The 13,470-nt window shown below is 42.0% G+C and overlaps 1 protein-coding gene across 6 annotated transcripts; it reads left to right on the top strand.

The window, feature by feature from the left end:
- Nucleotides 1-680: 680 nt before the first annotated feature.
- SCaMC (Short Calcium-binding Mitochondrial Carrier) lies at nt 681-13,451 on the top strand. Of its 6 annotated transcripts, XM_020942556.2 has the most exons (8): nt 681-853; nt 1,483-2,164; nt 2,849-2,975; nt 3,037-3,124; nt 3,186-3,297; nt 10,930-11,088; nt 11,157-11,730; nt 11,886-13,451. In XM_020942556.2, exons 2-8 carry the CDS (start codon nt 1,682-1,684, stop codon nt 12,119-12,121), a joined length of 1,779 nt encoding a protein of 592 aa, XP_020798215.2. In that variant the 5' UTR covers nt 681-853; nt 1,483-1,681; the 3' UTR covers nt 12,122-13,451. The 6 variants fall into 6 exon arrangements, with proteins under 6 accessions (XP_020798215.2, XP_086689996.1, XP_020798220.1 ...); XM_086833870.1 differs by lacking the exons at nt 681-853; nt 1,483-2,164 and adding an exon at nt 2,510-2,620; XM_020942561.2 differs by lacking the exons at nt 681-853; nt 1,483-2,164 and adding an exon at nt 2,640-2,780.
- The last annotated feature ends 19 nt before the right edge of the window (nt 13,452-13,470 follow it).

The following is a 13,470-nucleotide window of genomic DNA, read 5'->3' as shown; positions in this document are numbered from 1 at the left end:
ACACATTCACGCGCCCGTAAAGACCACAATTTTTATAAAATAGTGCTGTTAAATGTTCATTAAATGCAAGTTGACAAGCTACGATTTCCTATTTTTAATGTGGTTCCGCTGAATCGCAACTTCCTATGGTTGTTAGTTAATAATATATATATATATATATATATATATATATATATATATAAATAATTACAGTTCAAAGCTTGATTCATACACATAAAAATAACTTGTAGGTAGTTTATGCAGCTTGATCTGAATTTGCTAGATATTCCTCTTAGTAATAAATAAATATCAATAATTACCATCAAAACTCACTTAAATATGTTAATTTCTACACGTCTAGTCAATAGTCATTAAACGATCTTACGTAAAAAGTTGTCTTACATTTGTTTATCTTTGAAAAACATTAAAATTATTATGCTTCGGCTTAGATCCATTATAAGTAAGAAATTTGGCACCCTGGGAGATTTATCTCAAATACTATTCATAAATATTTATTTTCTTTTTAAAAATTTAAGTCTATTTAAATATAAAAATATTAATAGTTTCCCTTATTGCCTTTAAAATATTTTGAAATATATTTTTTTCGCGCTCAACTATCGCCATTAGATGCGTTTGACCATAAAAATTATGGCAAAACCAGCTGTTTGTATGGCAAACAGCGGTAAAGTGTGACCAGCTACGACTATTATTATAACCAAAAACGCGCGTGGCGCAAGAAAAGTGGATTCGTTAAATATTTTGAGAAGGTCACTCGACGCGTTTTGCAAAAAATTAAAGATATATGTTTTCGCCGTACTTTAAATCATAAAACTGAGATCCCTCGTGAAGAACTGAACAATAGGCCACTCAATAGGTAATTGGCCATATAAGGTGTGCGTTCTGCTTGAATGCGAGTGATGGCTTTCTTTTTATCCAAATTTCTCTCATGCGTGTGCGAGTGTGCGTGTGTGTGTGAGTGCAGAACTGCAGAATAATTTTTTTTTGCCAAATTGGCAGAAATTTGAAAATTCCCGAGAAACTTGAGTCACAGCCGCTTGGAGAAACGCCAAGAGGCCGCGAGAAAGTGCGTTTAAGTGGAGAGAATTGGACGTAGCGATCTGGGTTTGGCCAAATAGAAAGTTCGAGTTGGCTGGGAAAACTCTCCCATTCCCCCACCCTCCACCGCTTTCCCCTGTTCGTTCCCTTTGGAGACATGTGCGTGTGCGTGAAGCTGCTGCTGCCGAGTTTTCAAGGTTTTCCGGAAATGCGCTCAGTTGGCCTTCAGATATCCAGCAGAGAAAATCAATGGCTGCACTAGACTCTCAGACCTTCTTTCATTCTCCTCCAAATCTTGCACCTTTGGCCAGCTGACCAATTCTGATGACTTCATCAGCGTGAAATCCGATACCGCGCGCCGCTTGTTTATCGTCTTTTTCCCCAGACGATAGCGGCTCTGTAAACATTAAATTAATGAAAACTCTAAACAATCCAATCCCTCGCCAGGCGACTCTCTTTTCAGGTAATTCACAGAGCTAAACACAATGAGCCGGCCATAGGAGCAGCCCCCAATTTGAGACCCATCCCAAGCACGCGAGAGAGAAATAGACCCTCGAGAAAAACAGAGCAAACCCAACGGAATCCTTAGCTGCTTTTAACTGTTTGCCAAAACTCGAAGCACACGCAGGAAACACGAGTCTGGAGAATGGTCAGAAAGCAAGTTGGAATCGAACACAACGCATCCCTAGCAGTAAGTCAGCAGCAGGATCAAAAGCAGCAGCAGGATCAGAAGCAGGAGTATCAGAAGCAGCAGGAGCAGCCGCAACAGCAGCATATCGACTTGGACTTGGAACCGAGTAGTAGCTACAACTACGCCCAACAGGCGCAGGCCACGTACGCCACCGCCCGCACCCTTGCTACCAGCTATGAGCACGCTCCCGGTAGCTCCAGAAACTATAGCCTGCAGCATGCGCACCTCGCCACCATGCCGTATACCCATCAGACCGTGTCGCCGCCGAACACGGTCGCCAACTCCGGCACCATCCTGCCAGTGGAGATACCCATCGAGGACGAGGAGCGGCTCGAACGCATCTTCAAGCAGCTGGATCGCGACGGTGATGGCCGGATCGACATCCACGACCTGTCGGCGGCCCTGCACGAGTTTGGCCTGTCGAGCGTCTATGCGGAGGTGAGTGCGGGGTTCTCTACACCTACCATAAGTTGGCCACATGTGCTTGCCCGGGTCTCGCCATTCTGTCGGGGGAATTGCAATGCTTTTGTTCGGTCATTCTTTAGAGAGCGAAACAACGAATACAACAGAGATCAATAATATGCGGCCTTGACAGCCGTGTGTTGTATCTTGGTGAATCTTAATTTATTCGATGTACATTATTAGAATGCCCTGATCTGGGCAAGGCATTTTGCAAGGTCTGCCTAACTTAACCCTCGAAATCTATGTAGAAAATCTTTTCGAAATTGCTAATATTATAATGATAATTTTGTATACGTCAAATCGCATTTCCTTTAGTTATCAAATAGAGTCATATTTATTCTAGAAAACATTACGAAATGCTTATTTTAATTTACCCAAAACATAACATTGTGAAATGGCATGCAACAAGTATTGGCTACCAATAGAAAAAAGGCAATCAGAAATGGATTAGCTTGTAATACAAAGGGTTAATGTGCAGACAAAAGCGGAAATTTCCTATGGTTTCCCCTGAGCGAAGCCCTCGTGATACAGGGAAATTGATTTGTGTCTTAATGACAGTCTGTCAAAGCCTCATTTCGCGACAACCTCGCCAGTGTGTGACACTAATTTACCAGTAATATTCCGTGTTAGTAATATTCCGCACTTATTTTCCACGCACAGAAATTCCTTCAGCAGTCGGACAAGGACCAAAGTGGCAACGTGGGATTTGCCGAGTTCCTGCATTACGTGCGGGAGCACGAGAAGAACCTGGTTCTGCAGTTCTCGCATCTAGACAAAAACCGTGATGGTGAGTTTAAGCCAAGGCTATTTATTAGTCACAAACATATTAAATTGCAAATTATTTAAAGGCAAAGTGGACTTGGAGGAACTGATTTCCGCTTTCAAGGACCTAGGTCTGGAAATTGACTTGGACGAGGCTAGGAATCTGCTGACCAGGTTGGAATTATGTCCACAAACTTGAATTGAAAGTGGCTAACTTTGGATAAACTAATTTCAGAATGGATAAGGACGGCAGCCTGAACATTAGCTTTAACGAGTGGCGCGACTTTATGCTCCTGGCGCCCTCAACGGACATACACGACTTGATTAAATTTTGGCGGCACTCTACTGTAAGTATTAGAAGCTGCTAAACCTACAGTAGGAATAGGACTTAGTGCAAGTTATTAAGTTTAAAGGCGGATCTGATATAGCTTTTTCCGTCTGCCGCGTTTGTTTCTACCTAGAGTCGTCTTGTTCCTGTTTTGTAGCTGTTTAACGTTCTCGTATTTTTAAACTAATTGCCAAACTTTTCCCCTCTTATCCTCGTCCATAACCAAACAAACAAAATCAAAAACAAAAAACCACTCCACACTCCACATACGATATATACTGTCGAATGTAGTACCTACACCCACACTACTCCTGACTAACTGAGGAAGATCTGAAGGTACATATCCGCCAAGTTACATATTACGATTACCATTAATATTGCTGTAGTCCCTCACGTAGTTGCAGGGCACTTTCGAAAAAGAAAATTAAACACACAAACGTACATACGCCCGGACACCATGTCGAACACACCCATCCCACCCACCTAGAATGGCTTTATCATCTCAGTTCCATTTGCTATCCGCTAATCAGCCGCATATATTATTGTATTGCCTGCATGTATATCATTTTAGTTGTTGTGGTTATCTCTCTGTGTGAGAGAGAGTGAAGTGAAACGCTTAAGAGTGAAAGCTTTTCTCGCTCTCTTTAGTCATTCTCTTAGTCGGCGCCTGACGTAAACGTCGAGCGTATTTCATCAGACAGTTTAAAGTATCATTTTATGGGGAGTCCGCAGTTTGATATCATTCCGGCCCTCTTATCGGGATGATTTTCAGTAGTCATAAAGATCCAGCATTTTCGTTGCACGGAAAAAAATAAAAATATGATATGATCAGAGTCAGAAATTTTTGAGCAGGGGTGCCCAGATTCCTGACTCACTAGTTCGAAAAATATTGACAGAACGTAAACGAATGTAATTTGTAGACAATTCTGTCCACTTTTAGAATCAAATATCTACTGTACTAATAGAAGCTATATTTCAATGCTTACGTTGACGTTTTAATTTCCAAAATTAATGTTCCAGTCTCCATTTAATCTGTATTCAAACTTAATGTTGAAATCTTTTGTTAAACGGTTACAATGTTGAAATTCACCAAACACAGAAGCAAGCAAGTACGAAATATATACAAACAAACAAAATACTTTGAAAATATATTTGACTTGTAGAGCCTTTTAAGCTTACCAATAGTAGCATTTCCTAATAGATTTATTTTTATATATTTTTTATTTTAACAAGAACGGAACCTAACTTCTGTGTTGACTTTTATTATGATATCAGCGCAAATTGGGGTTTAATAAAAAAAAAACTAAAATTTTTTGAATTTTTAACACTCTTTATCACTGGTTCCTCTTTAAAAAACTTTGATAAATTCAGTTATATTTTACCTTTTTGTCTTAAGATTTTAATTGCAAATCGAAATATATATATCATTTGTTTTTCGTGGCATTCGTATACCTCCAACAGAACTTAAAATATATTTCTTCTAGTTATATTAATTCTTTTATTTATTTGCTAACTTTTGGGGTAAATATAAGTTTTTCAAATGTCATAACTAAGCCGAAAATTCATTAATTTTAATTGCGTTTCTGTGCTAGTTTTTATAGTGCTAACAAAACTGCGTACTGAAATTTACAATTTAAAAAATTAGATTTTTTGTCAAATTTTGACAATTTTAATTAATTTAATTTTTGAAAAATTTTATTTTTCCACCGCACATGGCTAGATCGATTCAGTTTTCGATTCTTATCAATAATATATATGGTTTAAAGGGTCGCAAACGAATTCTTCACGGCGTGTCATTCTTCTGACTGCAAGGGTATAAAAATCAAGATTTCTTGTGGTTAGATTTCTTTCAGTGTGCCGCCGGGGCAGGTGACGATGCCACCGAGCATGCTTTGTTGTCTGCGTAATCATTTTGTTTACTTTTATCATCTTTTGCTCTGTCACTGTTAATTTTAACAATTTATATCAATTTCATGTAACTGGAAAAATCACATATACCGAATGCCACTGTGTTGTATACTTACTATATTTCGAGGAATCCCTCGCAGTAGCTGGAACAGCTTTTTATAATTTCCGATTATCAGTAGTAGTATTGGGACTTTCATTTTTTTGCTGTGTTTGATGCCTTGTTTTCTTGTCGTCTGCCAGCAGAAGTTGAAATCTTAAGGTCAACCGGCTCCAGGGGGATTTGTTGCCAAGCCAAGATTTTATATGGCGAGCTCTGTCGGGAGCCGGTTCATTGCCTCTGACGTACTTTTAAGTGACTGGCAACCAGTAAGTCAGGTACCGTTCCTACGCTATTTTTAGCCAACTTGCAAGGATACGGGTTCGGAATAGAGCCACCTTATTGCATTAACCTAATGAACGGGGCAGTCCAAGACGACCGAAGCCTGCGCACTAACTAACTGGACTTTAATTAAGTTGGTGCTATAATTAAGTTGCCTCCAATACGATGATTGATTCGTCTAGAGATTGAACGCAGTTACCCGTCGATAAGACCCAGTACACTTGCTTTGTTTGTTAGTTATTTGCAAAAAAATATTTACGCGGAATACAATCACTCTTGGCCAAAGTCCGGCGTCTAGAAGTTGTAACTGTTGCGACACTTTTCGAGAAGCAGAACTCGGGATTGATTTCTACTTAAAGTTACTCGAAAGTAAACATTCCAGTTAAATATTGTATAATCTCTGTTGTGCAAACCCTAATGGAGACACTCAAATCGGGACTTGGACAACTAACTATATTCGTAACATGATGTCGTGTGTTCATATAATCCAAGTGTTTCGGGGAATTTGTTGTTTATCACAGACATTTCTACTGCGTCAAATACATGGCAATTTAATGCCAAAGGGGGCTCGTTAAGAAGGCAATTGGAAGCTCCCGGTGCAGTTTAACCATTTAACCACATGCATTTATTGGGTATCGTAAATTAATTCCAGCTTGTTAAGGTATCACACACAGGGGCCTGCCTAGAAATGGGTGTGTCTCTCTGTCTGCGGTTTTCCCTAGAACGTTTTTGTGGCTTATCTCGGTGTGGTCAGAGCTCAGTTTCCAGTGACTAGCTTGTTATTCCAATGTATGCTTTTTGATAACATTTGTGCCATTTCTATTTTTTTTTCATATTTTTATTTGAAATTTTGGAATGTGTTTTCTGTTGACGACACGCGCAAAAATCTCCCGAACCGACCTTATTTACACGTGTGACGTATGCTTGGTAATCGTGGTTAATGTAGGGGGAAAAGTTTCCACCGTTTGTAAACACAATAAAGATCGTCGCTGGTTGGGAGAGCGTCATTCAAACGTGAAGCTAATAAAGTCACACGCCCGTCATGTGGCTAATCAACCCGCTCGTTTGCTGGCTGGCAGACCCTTGAGATGGTGCGAAATCGGTGCGATCCGGTTTTGCTATGCGAAATATCACTCTGTGATAAAGATTTGATGGGTGTTAACAATAACAGCCAAATAAATGCCTAAAGTGTCTGGCCCATTGACTGAAGTTATCATTTATTAGCTAGTTTTGTTATCCATTGCTGGATATGTAGGGTAAGTCGGGGTTTAAGTAGGGAAAAAGAAAGAATTTGCTACCTTTTTATAAGGAAAAATTTCTACCAAGCCCCAGAATCGTATAAACAGTTCAGTTAAAAGAATTGTAATTGAAGACTCTCTTGGGAATTACAAGGAACTTAAAGTGCTGTTTTTAGGGAATGTTTTCCATAACAATATTAAAAAGGATCAAAATTCCTCAGAGTTCGAAAGTCTTTTTAGTTTTTTAAGCACACAGAGTGGCACAACGTTCTAAAATATATTGCTTATATTACTGATATAGATTTAGGGTACTCTTCCTTCGAACCCTCACAGCCAGACGTTCCTTTGTTTAGTATTTCGGGGGATGTCAAGTAGTCAAGTTGAAGGGCATGGGCCATATGAAAGGGCATTGGCAAGCTATGGGGGAATAAGTGTCAAAAACAGTCCCAAACAATGATGATAGCTAATTGGGAAGAAGCCGCTTCTGGGCTATAGTTTCTTTGGTAGGGGTTGTTCAGAGGCCGACACGCGCGGTCCCACCAAGAGCTAGGCAGAGAGGGGAGGAATGGAGGCATAATGCTATATACAGAGAGCGATAGAGGAGAGAGGAGAGAGGGAGAGTGAGTGGCAGGCACGATGGGTGCACTTTGCTCTTGGGGCGATATCGCGAAGCTTCGGCCTCGGTGATCGGCGACGACGCCTTCGGCTCTCTCAGCTCTCGACGTGGTCGGCTCGCTGGCCCGGATTCAGTCTCCTATCAGCTGGCTCCCGCGTTGGTTGTGCGCGCGTCGTAACCCCTCAGGCCCCCAAATATAAAAGCGCCTCCTCCGCACTGGAGCGTTGTTATATAATTGAGCCGTTCTCTTTACGCGACAAGTGTAAACACAATTCGCCATCAAGCGCATCGGACAAAGTCTAGCCGCGTTTAAAGGCCACAACACAGCATCGAGAGTGCTGACAACCAACAAATCACATTTTAATAAAAAGAAGAAAAACATACTGAAAAGCGAGCTGTGCACATATTTTGTAACGGCTTCGAGTGAAAGTTTGCAATTGTTTCTCCGAAACGAACGGACAGTGAGTGAAAGCCACATTCCGGCGCCAAAATTAGCGGAAACGGAAAACATAGTTTGAAATCGGAAGAAGTGCAACAGTGCAATCTGGACAAGATGCTGCGGAATAGCACATATCAGTACAATCTGCCAGTTGATTACCACAACATCCAGCAGATGGCAGTCGCTGGCGACATGATGGAGGATTTCGTGATCATATTCCGTGATATGATGGGACGGGTAGGTTTCATTTCGGCCTCCTTATGGCTTCCTCAGGGTTCCAGGAACCCGCCAATACTTACTTTATATGGTTTAGGCTGCAGCGGATGCTGACTCATTGGCCATTTATTGGCTGTGGGCTTATCTTATCGTCTGTGGTTTTACCTAGAACTTGTTCAATGGGGATCTCCATGTGGGGGGCAGGCACATTGTTTCAAGTGATTAAGACCCAATAACACAGAAAAATCAATATTATATTGGATTAATTTGCCAAGAAATAATTGTTTAAAGAAATAAAAGAGTTAATCCCTTCCGGATCTCTGTTTCTTTTTGTGCTTTCTATAAATACCCATTGAAATGGCATCGATTGAAATTCCAATCCGTTTTTTTTGTACTTTGCAGCTGTTGCAATTGTGCTCGCACTGCACTTGTACTTACACAATATTTCATTATGTGCGCCTTCGTCGCGGTTTGGTTTGGTTTGGTTTTTTTTTTCAATTTAAAGTTGCCCCATGAACAGAGCACAAAAAAAATCGCCTAGCAACAGCGGCGGCAACGGTCTAAAACGAGCTCCGACGGGTGACGTGCTGATAGGGAACCGGTCCCCGTCCTCACCGCACTCAGTCTTTGGCTCCGATGATCGGCGAAGACGACATACTTCACACACAAATACACACATGTGGCTCTCGCACACATTATGTGCTCTCCTGGCCTGCTCTCTTGGTCTTGTAGGTTCCCCTCCCTCCTAGCTAGTGGTTGCCAAGCGTCACTACTTTTGCTCTTGGCCAACACTGCGTATGTGTGTTACGGCGTCAGAGTGTAACAAGTATACGCACTGAGTCACCGGCATGTGACCCCCTTCGCAAATGCCTCGCCCTCACTTTTGGCCACTTGGTCAAGCCCCCACAATTGCCGTGACGTCAAAAGTTTTTGCTCTCTTTATAAACAAGTTGATATTTACATTACACTGTTGTGCTGTTTATTCAAAACTCGCTGACGTCGTTGTCTGTTTGGGGATTTAACCCCCGTCAAGATCGCTGCTGCGATTCATTCTGCTGGTGATGAGTCAAGTTCATCGGTCGGTCGGTGATCCACTCCCCAGCTCCATATGCACATATATATAGATATGTATATCTTGGAAACCCCCCTAAATCTAGTGTAACTCCCTTGGCCCCGATTGCCTTCATATCTCCGGTTTACTTGTTTGACCATTCAAGCGTGTTCGCCTTGAAATTGCTATGGTGTTAGCCGAGTCGAGTAAATGCCCATGATCAGTACAAGTTATTCATGGATCGGTAAACTCCACCCCCGGGGAAACCTTAATCGTTTGTTAACCTGCCATTTGGACGGACGGAGGGACACTTTCATGGCCATTTCCACGTTGGTGCGCCAAAATTCACGGCTATGCTATAAATAAATATAAAATAAATAGAATGAAAAGAAAGCTCTTTTTCGCAGTCATGTGACTGTAGAGATATATATATTCTTATATAGCCAGTAATTCGGAAATGATAAATTCCATTGGGGAATGACGTTGCACTTGCCGCCAGCCAATTTACATTCCGTGAAAAATTTCCATAGCACTTTTTTTTTGCGTCGGATTAATATTCCATTTTGTTAATTGACCAAACTAATTCCCACAAGTCGCTCAATGGGCTGCCATGTGATTGCTAATCGCTAATTACGAGTGCAAACTGAGGTCTGAGACTAGCTTAAAGTTGCCAAGTACACTGAAAACATTCAGGGAACGTGACCCCGCCATCTCATCAGAGGTTAAAGTCTCACATTCTGAGAGAGTCGCCAAAATATTGTCACCGTGCGAATGTGACAAACACGCAAAATGATTTGGCACTTCCCAAGAGCGGATGTGTTTACCGGGATTTACTAGATATTTCTTGCTCCGCTGAATAGAGAGATAAACAAATCGTTTAACTACTTTTACCTTGGCTGGGGGTGGAAAAGTGTAATAACCTTTTCAAGACTCTGGGTGGGATTTCTTTAAAACTCTGCTACGGCCATTCGTTGGGATTCAGTTCAGTCTTTGCTCGCGCGAAAAGCTTTAGACATCACAAGACCTGATAATTGTTATCAATTTCCAGACAGCTTTCAGGCTATCAGCGGCCATAATTCGATTTAAATCGTCCAGCGAAAGCCCAAAGCTGGTCAATTCATCAAAATAATTAATATTTCGCTTTGGCTGCGTTAGTTTTGAAAGGAGATCCGCTGCCAAATTGCACAACCAATTGGGGAGAGACGCGAGGCGAGCCAATTATTTTCGGGGTTGGGTTGAGGGCACGTCTGTAGAGAGTAAAAGAACAGAAATCGCGAAAATTAAGTATATACGAGAGGCACGAACCTGAGATATATACATATATATATGTGTTTATATAGTTGCACGAGCAGGGAAACTAAGGTGTATGATATAACCTTTGTTTACGGCTGCCCGCACATAGCCCGCTTCCGCAATTCTCGTGAGGATTGGCGGGCCGCATGTGTGTGGCTATCACATCATTCTTGCGTCTGGTGCATCTATTTTTTTATTTTAGTATTACAGCACCAACTGCAGTTGCGTGGCGTGGCGCTTATTCTTGGGAAAGAGAGGAGAGTCCAATTATGGCGCCAAAGGTTCTTAATCATTGGGAAAGGGAAAGGGAAAGGCACATTCTTTTCAATAGTTTTTTCCCCTTTCATGTAGAATAATGAATGCAATTCAAGGTTAATCATATCTCACAAATATTCCTCTGTAGCCTCCTCATTCCATTCAATTAGCTTAGCGTAATAAGCATAGATGTGGATATTGAAACGTAATAAAATCCAACAGATATTCTAACCATTCGCTCTTTTGATCCTTGCAGTACCTCGACATTGGCGAGGATATGAATGTACCTGATGACTTCACACAGAAAGAGATGCAGACGGGCCTCTGGTGGCGACACTTGGTGGCTGGTGGCATAGCTGGTGCTGTTTCCAGAACGTGTACAGCCCCACTGGATAGGATCAAAGTGTACTTGCAGGTGAGCATCCAGAGAACTTATAACCTTCTGTTAGAACTCCTACTAAAACAGCTTTACCAACCTCATAGGTACAAACGCAAAGAATGGGAATCTCAGAGTGCATGCAAATCATGCTGAAGGAAGGTGGATCGCGGAGTATGTGGCGTGGCAATGGCATCAATGTGTTGAAAATTGCCCCCGAAACGGCACTGAAGTTTGCCGCCTACGAGCAAATGAAGCGTCTGATCCGCGGAGATGACGCCAGCCGGCAGATGAGCATCGTAGAACGTTTCTACGCTGGCGCTGCGGCAGGTGGCATTTCCCAGACCATCATTTATCCCATGGAAGTATTAAAGACGCGCCTGGCGCTACGGAAGACGGGGCAGTATGCCGGCATTGCCGATGCGGCAGCAAAGATCTACAAACACGAGGGAGCGCGGAGTTTCTATCGTGGCTACGTGCCCAATATACTGGGTATCCTGCCTTATGCCGGCATCGATCTGGCTGTGTATGAGACCCTAAAGCGGAGATACATTGCCAGTCACGACAACAATGAGCAGCCCAGCTTTTTGGTGCTCCTGGCATGCGGCAGTACATCGAGTGCACTTGGACAGCTCTGCTCCTACCCGCTGGCGCTGGTGCGCACTCGGCTACAGGCACAAGGTGAGCAATGAATAAAGTTTTATATTACATTTATTATTAGTTTGCTCAGTTGATTCAAGCATAATGCTTTAAAAGTTAATTACTGAGGTTTCTTTTACATTTGTTTTCTTAAATTTCTATTAACTAATTTCACGCACTTGCATTTGCATTTACAGCCGCCGAAACGATTGCCAATCAAAAGCGGAAGACGCAGATCCCCCTGAAGAGCAGCGATGCGCATAGCGGCGAGGAGACGATGACGGGCCTGTTCCGCAAGATTGTGCGACAGGAGGGTCTGACGGGGCTGTATCGCGGCATTACGCCCAACTTCCTCAAGGTGCTGCCGGCGGTGTCCATCAGCTACGTGGTCTACGAATACACGAGTCGTGCGCTGGGCATCAAGATGTCGTGAGATGTCTGCTCCTCTCCCATATATCGATCCGATCAGGTTAACACGGCTCGGCCCAAAGCCCATCGCACCGTCCGGTGCGGCCCCGCTCTGCAGGGCGGATCGGGCTGCCTTCGGCGATGCGATTGGTGCTGGCGCCGTGGCTGTCGCTGTGCTCCTCCATTTTGTATAGTAGTAGAGGTAGACTAAGTCGGGCGGCGCCACCTGCCACTCTCTCCGCTCTCTGCCGCATCGAGACAGACTCGTGCAGCTGCTTTCCTTAAGTGTAAAGAGAAGAAAAACAGGCCTCTTCCATGTTCTGGGTTAATCCTTTTTTAATTTATAGTTAAATTAGTTTGGTTATTTTCTTAAAATACAAAAATAAGTGATACTACGGCTAATTTATTTGTAAATGCGAGAAAATGTTATGGAAGACGCGAGCAAGAGTCCCTCAACACATTTCTTAGGCTATCCGGCGACCTAACTCATAAGTGCTAATTTATTTACATTTGTACGTAGGCTATGTGGCCAGCAAACTGCTCGCAGTGCTAAACACACATACCAAAAACGGCGGAACGGGCTCCTAGTCTGTCCCATCCGACGGCTTTCGAAGGCAAAAATTAGAAATCAGAGTGAGCGAAAGGCCAGGGAAATCAGAGATCAGCGAATTCGGCAGCGTTTTAAGCTTGTGCACACACAAAAGACATTAAACACGACGATGTACTCGTTTCTGCATAGATTAATGGATTACACAAAATAATGAGAAACACTTAACGTTTACAATGTGATGATAATAGTTAATAATATACACATATATACATATATACCTACTATAATACCGACTTGTACGCTTCGGAGCTGTCGGCGGCGAGGCTGAACTTTTGTAGCATTTTATTTGTTAAGTTTAGTAACATTTTCTCCTAGATCGTATCGCAACGCAAAAAGAAAGCCAACGAGATTAATTGTGACTAAAGCTAACAAAGAAAACAAGAAGAAACGAGCGAGAAACATCCTCCACACACCATGTAATTTATTTATATATATCATGAGAATCTAAACCCGACCAGTCCTAAGTTCAATCCTATTTTATACATTGTAATAATATTGAATTTAAAAGTATGTATGTATCATTTGTACCCTACTCTTAATTAGCCAATTGAATTTTTGTACGTCTAGTGAAAATACTGACTCTTTAAATATGATTTTTCATTTTCCTAAACTATGTACCGCATTTTATACACAGCCTATCATTAGAACCATTTTTTACCCATTTAAATGAAGTTGATCACTGAAAATCATGCAACCATTTTTCGAGCAAATAAATACAATAATTAAAATGAACTTTAAACACAAATATTGTTTTATAATTTCCT

The sequence above is a fragment of the Drosophila serrata genome, unplaced genomic scaffold (genome assembly GCF_035046125.1).
Source record: "Drosophila serrata isolate PLE 108 unplaced genomic scaffold, ASM3504612v1 contig_272, whole genome shotgun sequence".
Lineage (NCBI taxonomy): Eukaryota > Metazoa > Arthropoda > Insecta > Diptera > Drosophilidae > Drosophila > Drosophila serrata.
The sequence above is the reverse complement of the archived record's forward strand: the minus strand, read 5'-3'. Positions and strand labels throughout refer to the sequence as shown.

Coding starts and splice junctions, on each gene's coding strand:
- SCaMC (XM_020942556.2), top strand. CDS start 1,682: ATGGTCAGAAAGCAAGTTGGAATCGAACACAACGCATCCCTAGCAGTA. Junction 2,165..2,848: donor TGTCGAGCGTCTATGCGGAG/GTGAGTGCGGGG, acceptor TTCCACGCACAG/AAATTCCTTCAGCAGTCGGA. Junction 11,089..11,156: donor GGATCAAAGTGTACTTGCAG/GTGAGCATCCAG, acceptor CCAACCTCATAG/GTACAAACGCAAAGAATGGG.